General features: G+C 42.6%; 1 protein-coding gene across 2 annotated transcripts in view; it reads left to right on the top strand.

The window, feature by feature from the left end:
- The window catches only part of LOC133342008 (cadherin-4-like), a 58,157-nt gene extending 44,338 nt beyond the window's left edge, over positions 1-13,819 (top strand). For both annotated transcript variants that reach the window (XM_061550870.1, XM_061550869.1), the window contains exons 11-16: positions 523-753; positions 1,735-2,037; positions 3,513-3,634; positions 4,807-4,991; positions 7,215-7,683; positions 8,866-13,819. In XM_061550870.1, coding sequence (XP_061406854.1) covers positions 523-753; positions 1,735-2,037; positions 3,513-3,634; positions 4,807-4,991; positions 7,215-7,683; positions 8,866-8,991 — 1,436 coding nt within the window. In that variant the 3' untranslated portion in view covers positions 8,992-13,819. The remainder of the gene's footprint in view (positions 1-522; positions 754-1,734; positions 2,038-3,512; positions 3,635-4,806; positions 4,992-7,214; positions 7,684-8,865) is intronic.
- The last annotated feature ends 3,092 nt before the right edge of the window (positions 13,820-16,911 follow it).

The following is a 16,911-nucleotide window of genomic DNA, read 5'->3' as shown; positions in this document are numbered from 1 at the left end:
AGCATCAGTAGAAAGTGACACCTGATTCAGTCCCAGGTCCTCCCCTTGATTAATTCAGCCTTAAATGAGTACCGGGTGTGTGTGGTGTGTACACTGCATTGGGAAAACAAAGGTGGCCCGATGTGGTTCTGGTCACACATCCACCCAGACGTTTGTCATGGTAGCCTTAATAGGTGTTCACTAATGGAACTGTTCCCAACAATCTGTGAGAAACTATATGTAGAATGCGCTATGATACCAATTACCTGAGTGACATTTCAGTACTCTAGTTTCCTCCCACATATGTATAAACACTCATTAAAGGAATAGGCCAAATATCCCAATATAGGACCACAGAGCTTGGGCAATCATTGGCACTGGTTCTGGCAGCTAACCCACTTATCGACGGTTTCCCGCACCTCCGCTTGCAGGCTGTGCATTTCATACATTCTACACTTGTTCAGGTGCAATTTCCAAAGATGACACTTTCATACAAATACATCATCACGATTCTATTATTATTTGTTCCTCCGATGAACAAAGGTTCGCCTTCTCTTACCGGGACGGGCACGGTGATCATCATCGTGGATGGCGCCGACAATGGACGACTCAGCCTGGTCAGCAGCAGCTACTGTGTGGAGAAGGCGTCGCAGCAGGCACAGCTAACCCTCGTAGCTCGGGACGATGGCTCGCCCGGTAACCGCCCGCTCACCTTCTCCCTACCCAGCAGTTACGACAACTCCAGATACAAGTGGACCTTCGATGCGACGAGCGGTACGCTGGCGGCCCAGGCGCGGGTTCACCTTGAGCGACATAAATCACACGTGGCATTACCTACTATAATCACCCACAAATGTCTGTCCGTCCCGCGCGTGACGTCACTCCACATGAGGCCCACCCCCCCGCGTGACGTTGCTTCACATGAGGCCCACCCACCCCCCCTCATTAATATTCATGAGTGGGTGGATTTTTACACGAACGCAGAGGAAGGTCTAGCTGAATTAAATAATTTATTATGTAGAGTCTCTTCAAATATGACGTTTCTTTACAGAAAGTGACGGTAAAAAATAATTATAGGCAGCATAGTGCTACATCAGTGCGTGACGTCACTGCAAAAGAGCCCCCCCCCCCCCTTCATTAATATTCATGCCGGCGTTGAAATTTACACTAACGCACAAGGTTGCGCACTCCACATGCCGCACCCGTCCCCTCATTAATAATAATGAGCAGGTGACGTCACTCCACATTCCGCACCCCTCCACAATAACCATGAGGGGGTGACGTCAGTCCATATGGGGCAACCCCCCCCCCCTCATTAATAATCATGAGCTGAACAATTTTTCTGTTGAATATTTCAGATTTACTGCAATATACACCCGTCCTTAGACGGGCAAAAAAGCTAGTTGATGATATGAGGTGATCCGTTCCATGCACAGACTTTTGAAAGTTACTTTCCTTCATGTTTTTTTTTTCTTGGGATATTGCTGCATGCAGTACAATGCAATGCAAGTGAATGCAGCGATGCATGCAATGCGATGAAAACTAATGTGAGATGGATGTGGCATGCCTAAAATAATTCTTGGAACAGCATTCCGAACTATTCCAGTTAAAACTAAGCGCTGGTCATAAGACCATCAAAATGGTGGTCCTGCAGTAGTGAGGACCACACAGTCTATCATACCTTGGGACATTTGGCATTTGTTGACTCATGACCGCTTCTGTAATCCTTTTTACGAATGCACCTCTTTATTACAGACACATCGGCCTTGATGTCGTTGGAGAAGGACAACCTGGAGTGCGGAACTCAAGAAGTCCCCGTGTCCGTCACGGACAAGCCTGGCCTTAGCAAAACGTCCGTGGTGTCTGTCAAGGTGTGCGACTGCAAGGCGGGTGCTGGCGGAGTGATAGGCATTCACGGGGGAATGGACGATCGAGTGGGTGGAGAGGGTGGAGTGGCTGGGGGTGTTCCTGGCTACGCCCATGGTGGATCTGGAATTGGCCTTTCCGCAGGAGCGCTGGCTGCCATCATCTGCTCACTCCTGCTTTTGCCTCTCCTCGGTGGGTATAACACGATTGCAGTCGTTCTTTGACTTATGACATGCTGGCTGGGTGGAATTGTGGCAGAAATGCTTGTGGAACATTAAAACGGTTGCTAGGTGAAAACAAAAATGCAGTCTGAGTTGACTGCCTATCATCCTATTGGGTTCAATAAAATAGGGAGATTATTTAAGGAAGTTAACTTTGTTTGTACTTAAGAGAGCCTGGCCCGAGGCTTTTGAATGAATTGTAAGGTCGCACTCATTACACACAGAGTACTTGCCACAAATGAATCACAATACTGTTCAGATCGTGTCAAGGAGTATGAACCACAATACCTTGCTGATCTCATCAAGGAGGGTGTGGTTGGCGCATGCCTGTAATCCAGCAACATGTAGGCATGGAATCGTGTTTGTGGGACACCAACCTAGTGCAATGCCTGGAGTGACTGAGCAATGAAATTCCTGTAGGAGGCAAAACATCAAGTCGATTTGTACACTTTGGTTCTTTCGGTAAAGTCACGTAGAAAATAAAATAAAATACTAATAGAATTCGACGTTTCGATTGCAACACAAGCAACCGTCATCAGGTAAGAATGGATGAGAAAAAAAACATCATAGTGGGGCAGAGGACAATGAGAGAGTTGTGTGGAATTCCAGACCACAGTGGCTGGAGGAGAGACAACTGACTATAAAATAGTTCCATTTGTACAGTTTTAGTGATATTATTTGGCATGCGTGAAACATTCTGGTTTCCTCCCACATACATAGATATTGGACACATTCATTTGTAAACCATTCCAAAGGAAAGCCCTCTTGGGAAAAAAAAAACAACTCAGTGAAGCTTATGTTGGTTTCATGGACATTTTTTTTACAATAAATGTAAGTATTTTTGTTTTGCGCACTAATGACCATGGTGTAGCAAGAGGGCACTTATCAATACGCTCAGGTAAAACAAGCAGTAATCTTTCAGAATATTAGACTCTGCTGATGAGCCCGAGAAGGAAGAACAAAAACAGGGAGGGTTTCCTCGTTACAACATATTTTGTATAGCTAGCTTAAGTCTGGAGGGCCCATAGTCTGATAAGACTAAATAGATGCTGTTACAAGTGGAGGTGTAGAACGGAAGGAGATGTATCTTGCTGTCATTTTGGTGATTGATGAAAGATCCATAATAGAGGTTTTTCGGGTAACATCGCATAAATATAAAGGTGTCATTAAACCCACCACCACCCGACACAGCCAATTAGTAAGGTTTGTCACGTAAACAAAACATGTCGTTATAAGTTCAGCACACTGGTGTGTTGGAGAGTATACCCACAACATTTACAATTACTCCCCAACACACGAGTGTGCTGAACTAGGAACAAACTGGTGGCTGCGGGTGGGTTTAACGACACATTTTACATTTAAGCGATCAAAAAAAAAACTCGATTATGGATAATACGTATTAAATTGATGAAAGAGTCTGTCTTGATGTCGGTGTTTACATTTCAGCTGTGGGACTGTTCTGTGCGGCCTCGAAACTGTTTCCGAAGAAAGGAAAAGCCATGATTGTTGGGAACGACACAAAAGGATTGGTCGTTAACTACATGGGAGAGGCAGGAGAGCAAGACCAGGTACTTAGCAAATGCATGACCATTCTCTATCTACTTCTCGATTATGGCTTTCCCAAATTTTCACTACTGTCTCTGTCATTATTAAGCACATTATGGCAGAAGACTGTGAGCGAAGTGGAGTTAAAATCCCTGTCGATGGTTGGCTGACAGTTGACACAGCCTACAATATCTTCAGGGTTTACAGAAATAATCATCACTTTGTGTATGTGTATGTATGTAGAACTTCTTATGCACCATGCGTAGTAACCCGTGCTCATCGAAAGTGTGGATTTTGTGGAGGTGAAGATTTTGTGGAACGTTCTATGGAGGAACACATTTGTTATAGTACCAGACCACGACTCTCTGGTCCTTGTGGATCAAATATTCCCGGCTCCATCGTTCCCTGACACGTTAATATTTCCTCAAATGCCAGATGGATCTGATTTTGTTCTATACAGAGTAGCGCTCACTATAAGAATGTGGCATTTTTCGCCACTAGCTTAGCACAGGATCACCTATGAAGGTGAGTGATGAGCATCAACCAAAGCTGATGGAGACCCATGGACATTGTGTTGTTGGTAGCGCTTAATTTCCAAATGGAAGAGTCCAAAATGTAGTTTAGGAATGATTTCCGCATGCCACATTCGTTTCACCTTATTTTGTCCACAAGCTGTTCATAGAATTATAGGAATACAGGCTACAATTATATGTTGCACACCCGAAATGAAGGACGTTGGGCAGGTGCTCCAAAATCGAGGGCAAACACATTTATTGTGGTTAATCTGTAGAATGCAACAGCATGTGTGTCACACACAGCAATCTTCACCGAGTCGCCATTAACCACGTGACTGGTGTACACGTCCGGTTAATCATTAACCCTACCAGCCACCTCACAGGCCCAACTCAGTCATCACATGCGGGTATACACACATGCATTGATGTACTGCGCAGCACATAAGGACTTATTAAAAGAGTGGTTCATTCCTAATGTGCCACAGATAATTATAGGATAGAATAGGATATTTTTATAGGACCTTGTTGTCTAGTGGTAGTGTCTCACACAGATAATCTTGACTCCAAGCCAGCCTAAAAAAGTATCGAGCGACAAATGAAGCCATGGATTTTGGTGTCGTTAAGGGCAGACGACGAGCCGGTTTGTGTTTCGTTTGAAAGCCACTGCCGTACTTTCGCAGGACATGAGCGCATTCCAGGCGTTCAGTATGAACAAGCAGTACTCGAATGCAGAAAAAACCGTGCTCTCATCCGCCGCCAACCTCGATGAGCAGGAAGATTCTGCACTGCTCAAGATGGAAGCTCAGAGCATCTCCGCGCCCATGAGTAGCGCCAACCTCACGGAAAAAATAGTAACGACCAGCACGTACGTCTTCGCGCAACCACCACTGCATACGGGGCCTTCCGTAAGGGCGAGTGATGCAAAGCAGTTAGAATATACGTCTTGTTACTGGGAAGGGTGCGAGTTCAAATGCTGGTCAAGGGTAAACTCTGCCCTTAATTTATCCCCCCCCTCCCCACCTCTCAAGGTGAATAAAATCAGTACCACTTTAGGGGAACTCAACAATGGTTGTCCTATCAACAAACTTTCTCCTGTCATAGGAATCTAGATTTTATAAACGTAGCTTAGAGATGCAAATGGAGATGAGCTCTCCTCTTTGCTCAATCTGAAGCTCATTTAAACATTGGGGAATGTTCACATTTCCCCATTATCTTTTTGGGGCCAAATGGTGCCGAGGCCTTACGTACACTTATGGCTCTCTGCGTTGGCATGGCTGCAATCAGTGTGTTTGTGTGAAGTTTGTTTTGCCAGTGACAGATAAAAAAGAAAAATACGAATGTGAAGCTAGTCAGTGGCCATTTGCCAAAGGCAATGTGTTTTGGACATATCGTCCAGATCCAAGTCTGGTCCTTGAGATGCTGGATTATTTAACATTATAGTTGTCATCGGGAATAAGACCAGTAGAGCGATAGACTAGTTGTTTCTTAATGTATCAGTCAAATTAATCACTGCTGCACGTTTATATGTGTGCAACAGAATTGGTCTGGTGGCTCAGCGGTAGAAGCGAGCGGCTCAATAGTAATGGTTCAGAATTTAAATCATGGTTGGGGGTTGACTCAGGCAATAATTTCGCCAGGGTCGATAAAATTAAAACCACTTTGCTGGGAAGTCAACAGTGGTTATTCTATGGGCCTCCACCATTAGAGCGTGGAATTTCTTCCACTATCCCAGACCTGTAAATGTGACATGAGTGCTGCCTCAATGATCAGGAAATCCCCTTTGGTTTATGACTCTGACAGCATTCTCATTCCATCACTTATCGCAACTAACTATTTACTACTTAAAGTATTCGTGACTGCAGGAATTCATACTCTTGGGGTCTTTTGGTAAGTCATGTAGACAGAAAAATAATAAGAAAAAAATCACGACGTTTTGATCGCAACACAAACAATCGACCTCAGGTGAAAAAATATTGCAAGAGAGCTGCTGCAGCAGGGTGTTATATAGGCCTGAGATGGGTGCAGCCCAAGGGTAAGTGGACGGGGTTAGAGAAGGAAGATCGAGGGCACCCCAAAGCTGTTGGGCTGGCCATTGTATTGTGAGAGATTAGCATGTCAATGTAGCCATCGCCACAACGAGGATTGTAACTCAGAGAGTCGGAAATAACTGTTAACATCAGCAGGTAGGATAGAAATATCACAGCCAGTTATGACTTAAACTGGTTAAGTTCATGAAGCCATTCAGATTTATAAACACAGATAAAATTTCAACCGAGAAGATGGGTACAAATTGAGTAATCATTGGAAGGACGTTATTAACCAGTTTAAGTCATAACTGGCTGTGATGTTTTCATCCTACCTGCTGATGTTAGCAGTTATTTCCGACTCTCTGAGTTGCATTCCTCAATGTGGCGGTGGTGACATTGACATGCTAATCTCTCCCAATACAATGGCTAGACCAACAACTTTGGGGTGCTCTCCATCTTCCTTCTCTAACCCCGCCCACTTACCCTTGGGCTGCACCCATCTCAGGCCTATATAACACCCTGCTTCAGCAGCTCCCTTGCTATATATTTTTCACCTGAGGACGATTGCTTGTGTTGCAATCGAAACGTCGTGATTTTTTTAAATTTTTCTATCTACGTGACTTTACCGAAAGACCAAAAAAGTATTTACTATTTATATTTTACCTGGTATGGCCCATGTTGAGCTATATAGCTCTTTTTCAGAAGTGATCTGGCCACAAATGATAGCTCAGCGAAGTTTCTCATCATGTGGAAATGTCTAGTAGCAGACAAATACTCTCTAAACTAGTGTTCTTCACTAATTTTTAGGGGGGCGGGAAGGGGGGGGTGAAATTTTGCCGATAAGACATCAGTGTGAGGGCCACCACATATTTGAAACCATTGAGGTTTGACAGCACGGTGACAGGGGGTGTTTCTACATTTGTGTATTATCAGGGGCCGCACTTCAAAGGGGCCGCACTAAAGGCCACCAGGAGCCGCCAGTGGCCCGAAAGGGCCTTGCAATGAAGAATACCCGCTCTAAAACGCACGTTTCCAATTCGTGTTTTCTTGCCACCCACTAGCACCATGAAGAAAACCACGCAGCACTCGTCGTCATCATCGGCGCAGCGGCAGCAGCAGCAGCAGCAGAATGGCGTGGGTGGCATCGTGCAGGCCGGGCTGGGCCATGCTGCCCACGCTGGGGATGTGGCAAATGCTCTGGCGGCGAGGGAGCATGTGGCCACCGCCAACGGCTCCGCGGCCGTCGCGAGCAGCAGCAACGTCAGCAGCATTAGGGGCACGCTCAGACCCACGTCCCCTTCCGCTCGAGCCGTGAGCCCCACTGTGAGGCTCGGCCATGCGGGTGGATGGGCGGCCGGGCACAGCACGGCCACAGCTCAGTTTAGCGACGGGGCACAGCAGCAGTGGCAGCGGGCCGCTGTCTACAGGGAGGATGCTCCAGTGGCCAGCGAGACCTTGCGTTTCAAGAGTGCCAAGGCCATGGGTGGCTACAAACTGGGTCAAGAAAACATGGACAAGGTTCTTTACAAGGTGCTGGGAATTTATGTGTTCATGAAATGTATACTTAATGTATATTTATTTATTTATAATCACTCACTTACCTCTTTTATATTTTGCACCATCGTTTTTTCTATTGTTTTTTTTGTTATTGTAACTTGCTGACCCGTCCCTACTGGACATCGGTGATAAATAGCCTCAAAGTTCATTGGATTCCTCCAGTGTAAATACATATTTTGATTCTGGATGGGGAGATCATTATGGGCTTATTCCACACTATATTTTCCCGCATGGCGTTTGAAGAGCAAACGGCAAATTATCATAACCGCGTGTTGAACATTTACCAGCAAATTTCTTGATTTGGAGAACACAGTGATTATCGCTCCCACTGTGAAACTACTGCAGACAATGACTGTGAATCATAGTGTAGTGACTGGCTCAGAGACACTAAAAGTAGGAGGCACTCTGTTTATTAACATCCTTAACAGTTCACACTTAGTAACTATAGCTCCCAGTCAGGACAGCTGGCATACTGCCTGACTGACAACGCCGAGATGGTGAAGACGGAGACGGCGATAAAGACTCCAGCAGCACGACGGGATCCCACTCCACACAACAGCCCCAGGCTCTCGCTCAGGGCCTCCTTTTATGCTCCTAGCGTCGCCTCACTCTGCCCCGGCCACGCCCCCTTACTAGCGGGTTCCCGGGCTTCCCCCACGTGCCCCTTCAGTAACCTTTCCCCGACATCCCTCTCTCTGGTCTATCACGTGGCCTGTTCTCAGTCAAGGCTGCTGTAACTGCAGATCCACTTCCCTGCCAGCAACAAGTGCTAAGCTGCTAAGTGACCGATTCTATGTTACCACGAAAGCTTTAAGTCACGATACAATAGCATCCTCTTAAAAGTCTTGCACTATAAGAATGGCACGAATACTACTAATGATGATAGAATCACAATTATTCAGTGTGGCCATGTGATGACTTTTGAAGCCTGGGTTCCAAGTGCTTAAGTCACAAATTCCCAAATTGGCTAAATCAATGCAGGGAACGTTATTTCCCCAGTATAACTGAGGTAGCGGTTATGCTGGTTATACTGGGTAACACATATAACTGTGGACGCATTGGGAGTGAATTCTGACTTAACCTGCAATGTCCGACTGCCTGTCTTTGCCTTCATGTGTCTGTGTGTGCCTGCGCATGTGTCTGTCTTTGTTCCAGGTGAAGTTGTTGGTGGATGCTGACCCAGCCATGATGCCGCTGGACACACGCTTGATCTACAGCTATGAAGGGAGGTGCACACCTCCTGATTCATTCTCCTGCCTCACTGACCTTAACTTGCAATAGATAGACAAGTCAACACCCCATCAATCCAACCATCCAATTCGTTAATCTATCCCATCCAGTTATTAACTTGTTAATGCATCCATTCACCATGCATCCATTTATCTAGAAGTTATTTCATCCATCTGTCTGTTTCACCATCCGTTTATCGTTGTTTTCATCCGTTCATCTATTTTTATATCCGTTTGTATATCAATCTTGTTTGTATATCCATATCTCTTTTTGTCCATCTCACACCTCCGATTAGCACGGTTGGCTCTGTACGGTGTAAACGAAGTTCAACATGCATACATATACATCTATCCATGTATCTATTTGAGCCACCCATCCATGTATTCTTCCATCAATCAATTTGTTCATTCATCCACCAATTTATCCATCCACACACCCATGTATATGTCCATCCATTCACCTTGAATGCAAAAATCGGCTTCTGGCAGACAGTTTTTGTATCTTTCACAAATAAAAATTGTGCTATTGATATTAAGTCACATGTATATTTACACTTGGCCTATCTTATCCAGCATTCGCCAGCACTTGTTCATGCATTGTTAAGGATACTGTGACGTCAACGAGCATTCACCGTAGTGTCTCTTAAACTGTTAGCCCTCAAAGTTAAGCTCGGTTGAATTGAGTTAAATGTGTAGTATAAATGTTAGACATTTTTGTGTAGTCGTTGGTGACCAGGTTCAGACCATGAGTTCAATACTGGAGAACTTGCTTTACTCATGATGACTCTGTCGTGTGAGACAGCCATTATGATTCTTACTTGCTCTTGCTTTGTGTTGTGACACGGTCATTTTGAATCTCGCACCCTCTAACTCTCTCTTAAGCCCCCTTTTAATACCAAACTGCTCCGACCATGTTCAAATTGAAAACCCTTACATAAACATTGGTGCATTACTTTACGTAATAATATGGATGGGATGTCAAATATTTCACCACGTGTTAATTAGGGTCTCTTGTGCACAACCGCTGAACTGTACACCTTAATTTAGCTGTAAAAGATATGTGGTGGTTCACCATGTGACTGTATGCTGTAAAAGCCATGAAAATATGAGGCTGTTAAAATATATTTCAAAACCATTTTTTAAATGCAGTTGCTAGTGCAGTAGTTCCCAAACTGCAGTACGCAAGGCAGTAGGAATTAAGTGGTCCATGGGACTGTTGCAAATTCTACAATTTAGAGTATTACCTTTTTTAAAGATATATTTGGTGCATAGTGTTACGCAAAATGCTATGATAGTTGACAGTGAGTTCAGAAAGTTTGGGAACCACGTCGCTCGTGTATGGTTTGACATTATATAATTCGGCACAGATACCTGTAAATCTGTATGTTTACTTATTTCTTTAAGAAAGGTTGCTTATGTTCGCCGAGGGCCAATGCAATTAGTTTAATATAGCTGTGCTGTAGTAGTAGTTTTTTTTTACTTATTTTTGTGTTTGTTTGGGCACGGACAATGGGGTGGGTTGCGGTGAGGCGACACTGCTTTCTATATAAAGTGCATTGTTTGAGTGAATGTCAAGGACATTGGGTCATGTTAAAGTGATGCGCTCACATACACATCAAACCCAAATTTATCACACCATCAATATCCCACATGGCAAAAAAAAACGATGACCATATTTTTGCGGTCTAGTTTTGCTTACATTGTCCTACTGCATAGGCACAGAGCAAATATTTTGATCAATGTGTTGTTATCCTTAATCAATATGCCTGAGACGCAGTTATGTTTGTTGTAATATGTGGATTATCATGACATTACTTTCATGCAACGCAAACATTGCATTCAGTGGCATGTCTTTATTAACCTCGCGTAAGGCAATGGTGTTCTATTGTGAACGTTTTTGATCGGAGTCTAGCGATGCGATGATTAAGAATATTTCCCTGGATTTTAAGATACTTGGGATATTAAGAGACACCCAAAACATGTGCCCGGTGTCAATAAAGTATACAAATCTGGTCTTGCGAGCACGCGCACACACCAGATAGTAAGAAGCACTCCCGACTATTGCTTTAAACTACATGGGGGGAGGGAAAAGTCGTCTTATAATCCAGAGTCTACGGGAATATCCATCCACAAGCTAAATTATTTGCGCATCAATGCACACCTGTACGAAGCTATGTTTTTGTTGCTGTATGTAATGACATAATTTCAACCGTGGTGATGGTTACAAACTGAGTAATCATTGGAAAGATGTGATTAACCATACAAAAAAGATTTAACTACACTTAGTTGGCCAATCTTATTTGACAGACTATTACAGGTTTACCATGTTTAGTGGTTGTCTCCTTGTCACAGGTTGAGTCACAAACCGTACCTCTCCATAACAAAGGCTCAGCCTTTGTTATGCAGTCTATTCTTAGTCTTAAGTCTCACCTTACCATATTAATAAAAGTGTGCTTTACTTGGCCCTTCCCCCCCCCCCTCTCCAACCATTATATAAACGGAGTGGTAGCTCCTGCAATCTCTCATTTACTTGATACAGCTGTCGTGGCTATGACGGTTCCACCTGAAGACGGAAGCTTGTGTTGCCTCCGAAACGTCGTGATTTTTATTTTTATTTTATTTTACTTCTTTAATTTTAATGTTTTATCTACGTGACTTTACCGAAAAAACCTAAGAATAGGGTTCACAATGACCACTGTGGTCACTAGAGGCCGCTACCATCACCACAGTGTTCAAAACAGCGATGATTATAGAGGGGAATCGCAACAATTACCCGAGTCACTGAGTGACTGAATCGTAATGCCTCTATTGCTCTTCCATGCCAATCACAACACCGTTTTTTTTCCCCCGCAGGAAAATGTTAGCTGTGTTGAACATTCCACAAGTTAAGTGAATGTTATATATTGCACAATGTCTAATTATACTCTCTGACATTATAAGCGTTGTTTTGCCCTCGATAGTAAGAATTGTATTAGCTCCATAGCGAGAAGCTGAATTACTCATTTGTAACTGTGGAAGTTATATTGTGATGAGTAAATAATACATATCCACAAAAGTGTCGTTTTATATTAAGCGAGCTTCCAAAAAACCTCATTGTAATTGGCTATGCATTTTCGACCTCGTTTTGACAAAACATGTTAGGAATAAATCATATTTAGTGTTGTTTTAAGCCTTTGGTAAAAACAAATTTGGATAGAATGTGAGATTAAATTATATGAATTTGCACATGCATTATTATGTTACAGTCTGTTTTAATAACTTGTTCTCCACACATTCCAAATCTTGGGTTATGGCCTCAATTGCCATAAACCATGACATAAATAATTCACAATGATTCGACGGCAGTGTCATTGTGTAGAGTAGTATGTTAAAACTCTAATGCATTTACACAATTATACACATTATAAGACAATGTATCCCCCCCATACCAAGAGTTTGAGCAGTATCTCTTTTGGTGGTTGTGAGACCCATCTATATATAATAAACCACGAAAGACTTTCACACAACGCGATATTCAAGTTGTCAGTCCTAGAGGTATGGGTTTATCATAATTCTACCAATGATAAGATTATGCTAGTGACACTAACCAGGTTAGGCTGGAGTTACACTGCAGTGACACGAGACACCACTGTAACTATACACACATCACAACGTTTAGCCAGATCTAGAGTACAGGTTCTGCCACAGCTGATCTAAGAGTTCTAGGTCTCATCAACGTATGCTTATGATATATCTGAACAATCGTGGCAAAGTTAAACAATTGGCACAAACGTTTCCATTCCTTTCTTTGTTAGTTGGTGTTGCTACTAGTATATTTTGTGATTCATAATTAGTTTATTTTGGGCTAGATCGTGTAGTTATAATAGCATTTGTTTTTACTCTAACCCTCCACCAGCCGTCAATGCCAATCGAATCAAGTTGTCACGTGGGCATGTTTGAACCAGTTTTAACAATCGGTGTTGATTGCAGCAAGCAACAGTAATGTTTCACCCGGTCCACCAGCATGGGTGTCCTGATGACGTCATGGCATCTACTTAAGGACCCGGATCGGGAATCTCTATCACACAAGAGGCTCAGCTTCTGTCAACACATGGTGATGATGATGATGTTGCTGCGTGTAATAATAACATTTGCAACATTTTGCTTTGGCTTTTCAACATTCCTCCGTTTTTTATGATAAACTAAATCAACTGGCATATTTTCCCATGACGTTCACAACTTGGTTTGATTGACTCTGTCAAGGGGTGGAGGATTATTGCGTAAACTAAAATCTACACGTGGACCTGACCCAAAATTAACTTAATTATGAATCGTGAATATTGTTTCACGAAAGCATGTTTAAGCAAACTGCACCTTGTTTAAATTCGCTAAGGTGTATTGACCGAGCTTTCTGTTTTGTATCAAGTTGGCACTTGTTGTAGATATCGCACCTTTTCGACGTGACCCCTTTTTTAAACGTGTTTTTTTTTGCACATTTCTATTTCTTTCTCTCGGATGTTTATGGGCAACGGAAATCGCAAAACAGCGTGGGACCCATTAAAATGTTGCATGCGGTTTTTATTATATGCAGTGTTGGACAAATGGAGCCATTTTAAGCTGAATGAAAAATACAGAGGTTTGCTTTTACAGCTCAAAGGCTATCAGTTCTTGTTTAAATAACTCACACCTGTTTTATCTTGCTATTCTTTATGAAATATATAACTTTAATGCTGCCATTGAGGCTGCCATTATGTTATGTTTGAAGAAAACTATTGTGATAATACAAAAAAAACTTTTAAAGTTTTGCTTCGAGACTTCGAATGTATGAGAAACAAATATATGCTACAGCATTAGTATACCTCATGAACACGAAGCACCCACCCGTATGTATGTGTGTGTCAATAAACTCTCCTTTTGAATTGCATATACGGTATGTGCGTACATTTGTAAAGCCGTGTATCAGTAAGTGCGCTGAATTACGATCGTAGCGACCCCAGTTTGATTCGGAGCTCCACACCACACCATTGACCTTGAACTCTTTTTGCAAGGACAAGCCGCTCCAGAAAGTAATACGGATCCCAAAGTTGCACCCAGTGTCAAAACAGTTAAACAAAACAAGTCGCAAACTTACGTATGTAAAACTGCTGTCGCACCACACGTAGCCAACCGTGCTGATTGGAGGTGCGGGAGAAGGACCACAAACTAAACACAAAAAGCAGTTCTAAAGAAATGAGTTTTCAATCTAGATTTAAAAGTGCATATCTATGAGATCTACCAGATTATAAGATGCATCCCCAACCTTAACTTTACATACAGGGGGGGGGGGGGGGGGGGGAGTCCATCAATCTGGAGAATATATGATTATGGTTACACAGGAAGTATATTTAAATGTTCTCCAAAAACTACGTAACGTACGATTGTACTCAAGAGCATATACTTTATAGACACATTGTAACGCTGTAAGATAATCTATTTACCGGCGCTGCAAAGGTTTCAACGTACACCCTCAACTACATTACTCACTCCGGGGTAGCATTTTGCTGAGCAGGGAAAATTCCTCGAGGTCGAAAAAACGACCAGAGGGCCTGACGCTCGTACTTGACCAACTCAGCGTTTGTCCTTCGGAAGCGCGGGGTAGGTGAACACACAACGCTGCATCCCAGCGCACCTTGGCTGCTGTTGGGGTCTGGCGTGCCTTTGGGGGATCTCTAGTTAGCATTACATCACTCCATTATTATGGAATCCTGGGCTGGCCCACGCTTGTTGAATGACAAAGAATCACGTCTGTAGTAAAGTGATTACCTCAATTGTTTTGGAATAACTTCAGAATGTTATTAATTAAGGGCCGTATAGCGCAATACACTGATTGATAGGCATGTGAATAAAGGAGAAAGATATAAATTTTATGAAAATATATGGCTTTTTCTTTCAATCGAGAATGGTATTGAAGTGATTTTTGAACGAAGTAAATTGTACAGATGGGTTTATTAATAAAGATGATTTACATTTATGTTATTGAACTCCAAATAATGTTTTTTTGTTAAGTTTCGCATTTCTATGGCTAGGGCCAGTCCATAGAACAACCACTGACTACTCCATGAAGTGGTACTCATTTTATTGACCCCAGAGGAATGATGGACTGAGTCAATCTTAGCCAAGAATTGAATTCGCAACCTGCCAATTGTGAATTGCTTGCCCTACTGCCGAGCCACCTGGCTGGATTGTAATACACGGTAAATATGAGTCATTTCAATGAGCTTTTCTTTTCCGAATGTCTAAAATCACCTCTTGATGCTCCGTTGAAAAATGTTCACCGCATGTCAGTCATATGATATGTTCATAACATCCATACCCCTGAGATGGGCTAGGCTGAATCGACTGAAAAATGAAACGTTTACATCTTGTGCACGCATTGGCGACCAAGATGAGACGGTGACATCGCTGCACATGCGAATGCGGTATCATCACAGGGCGGGTGGCTCAGTAAGTGCATCTGGACAGGAATTTCCACTGGGAATTGTCGTTGCTCGCCATCTGCCACTGCTATTGACCCCATTTCATAATTTTCAATATCAAGCAATTGTGTCCTGTATCCTCATCAGCCCAATTCACAAAGGTGATCATTATTTGCAACTACATGCAAAAAAATGGAATATATTTTTCACTACTTTCAATTAGTTATTGTTGACTACGTACCGTGTGAATGAAGTTCAACATACACACATACATTTATGATTATTATCATCATCACTCACATCTCCTATTTAATGAATCTCAAGACACCCTGCGGTAGGGGACCCCCTGGTGGCAGCTCTCCCTGCGGAGCACGTGGTGAACCCAGCATGGGCCTGCAAGTGGGCATTAGTCTGCCAGGAGGGGACGAAGTTGCTAAGTGGCTTCCCAATTAAGTAATTAGCAAATACCGTCATTAATCACATATGGATCATGACACCAGCACACATGGCCTCCTATTTTTTAAATAACATCATATGGTCATGAAGGTCCACTTCACCACCGTCCCCCACTCATCAGCTTGGTAAATTGTGGTCAAACAACCCCTATGATGGACATGGCATGGTGAGGTCTTCATCCCGCATTAAATTCACGGCAGACTGGAAAATATCATTGTAATTTGTAATAATTTGAAATCAATTGATAACGGGGCACTGCTTGCTGTACCTGGTGTGTCTAATCATGACATGCGAGTGAAGGTGGGAGGCACGTATTGTGCACCACGTGCCTTTCCCCGCGTGTGACTCAACAATACTGACTTAGCAATACGACAGTATAAAAGAGTAGCACATCATGACCGGTTGTCGATTCTCAAAGTCTGCAATGCACGCTACAATAGTGTTGTGCATCGTGTCATGGCTGTCCTGGGTAAGTTTAGTTGAAGTTTGTTTCTTTGGCAACTTTACCGTTAATTTACATCGTGCGGCTTAACTAAATAGCGACTATTGCAATGCAATGTGCATCCAATGTAAATACACATTTAAGAAGGAAAATATTGAACTGTATGTGATGTTCTACATTTATTTGTGAATGGTAATAGCATGTAATACGGAAGTTAATGTATCATTGTGTTTTTATTAGTAATGAATATATCACAATAATATGCTTTTAATCTTGAAAGCGTTAATCATTCAGCTCTACGTATTACAATATTAGTAAGTTTATATTATAATCCTAACATTGACAGGTACAGTACTATATTCTAATACCTGAAATCAATGGCAATATTTCTCCATGTGAGAACTTTCTGTAATATATTTGTTAAAATAAAACCATGAAGTTCGTAATTCATGAAAAGCAGAAAATACTTTTACAAAATGAATGCTCGTATATTTGTACATTTTGGTAATTATATATTACTGGATTTTACATCAAAATTACAAGTTCTCAGGTGAGAAATGCAGTGGCACTTATCTATATTGGTAGCCATGATTCAGTGGTGCAATTCCACATTCTCACGTTTGGAACTTGACTTTCAATC

The sequence above is a fragment of the Lethenteron reissneri genome, chromosome 13 (assembly GCF_015708825.2).
Source record: "Lethenteron reissneri isolate LAM-NWPU_2019-01 chromosome 13, ASM1570882v1, whole genome shotgun sequence".
NCBI classification, from domain to species: domain Eukaryota; kingdom Metazoa; phylum Chordata; class Hyperoartia; order Petromyzontiformes; family Petromyzontidae; genus Lethenteron; species Lethenteron reissneri.
This window is presented reverse-complemented; position numbering and strand designations above follow the sequence as displayed.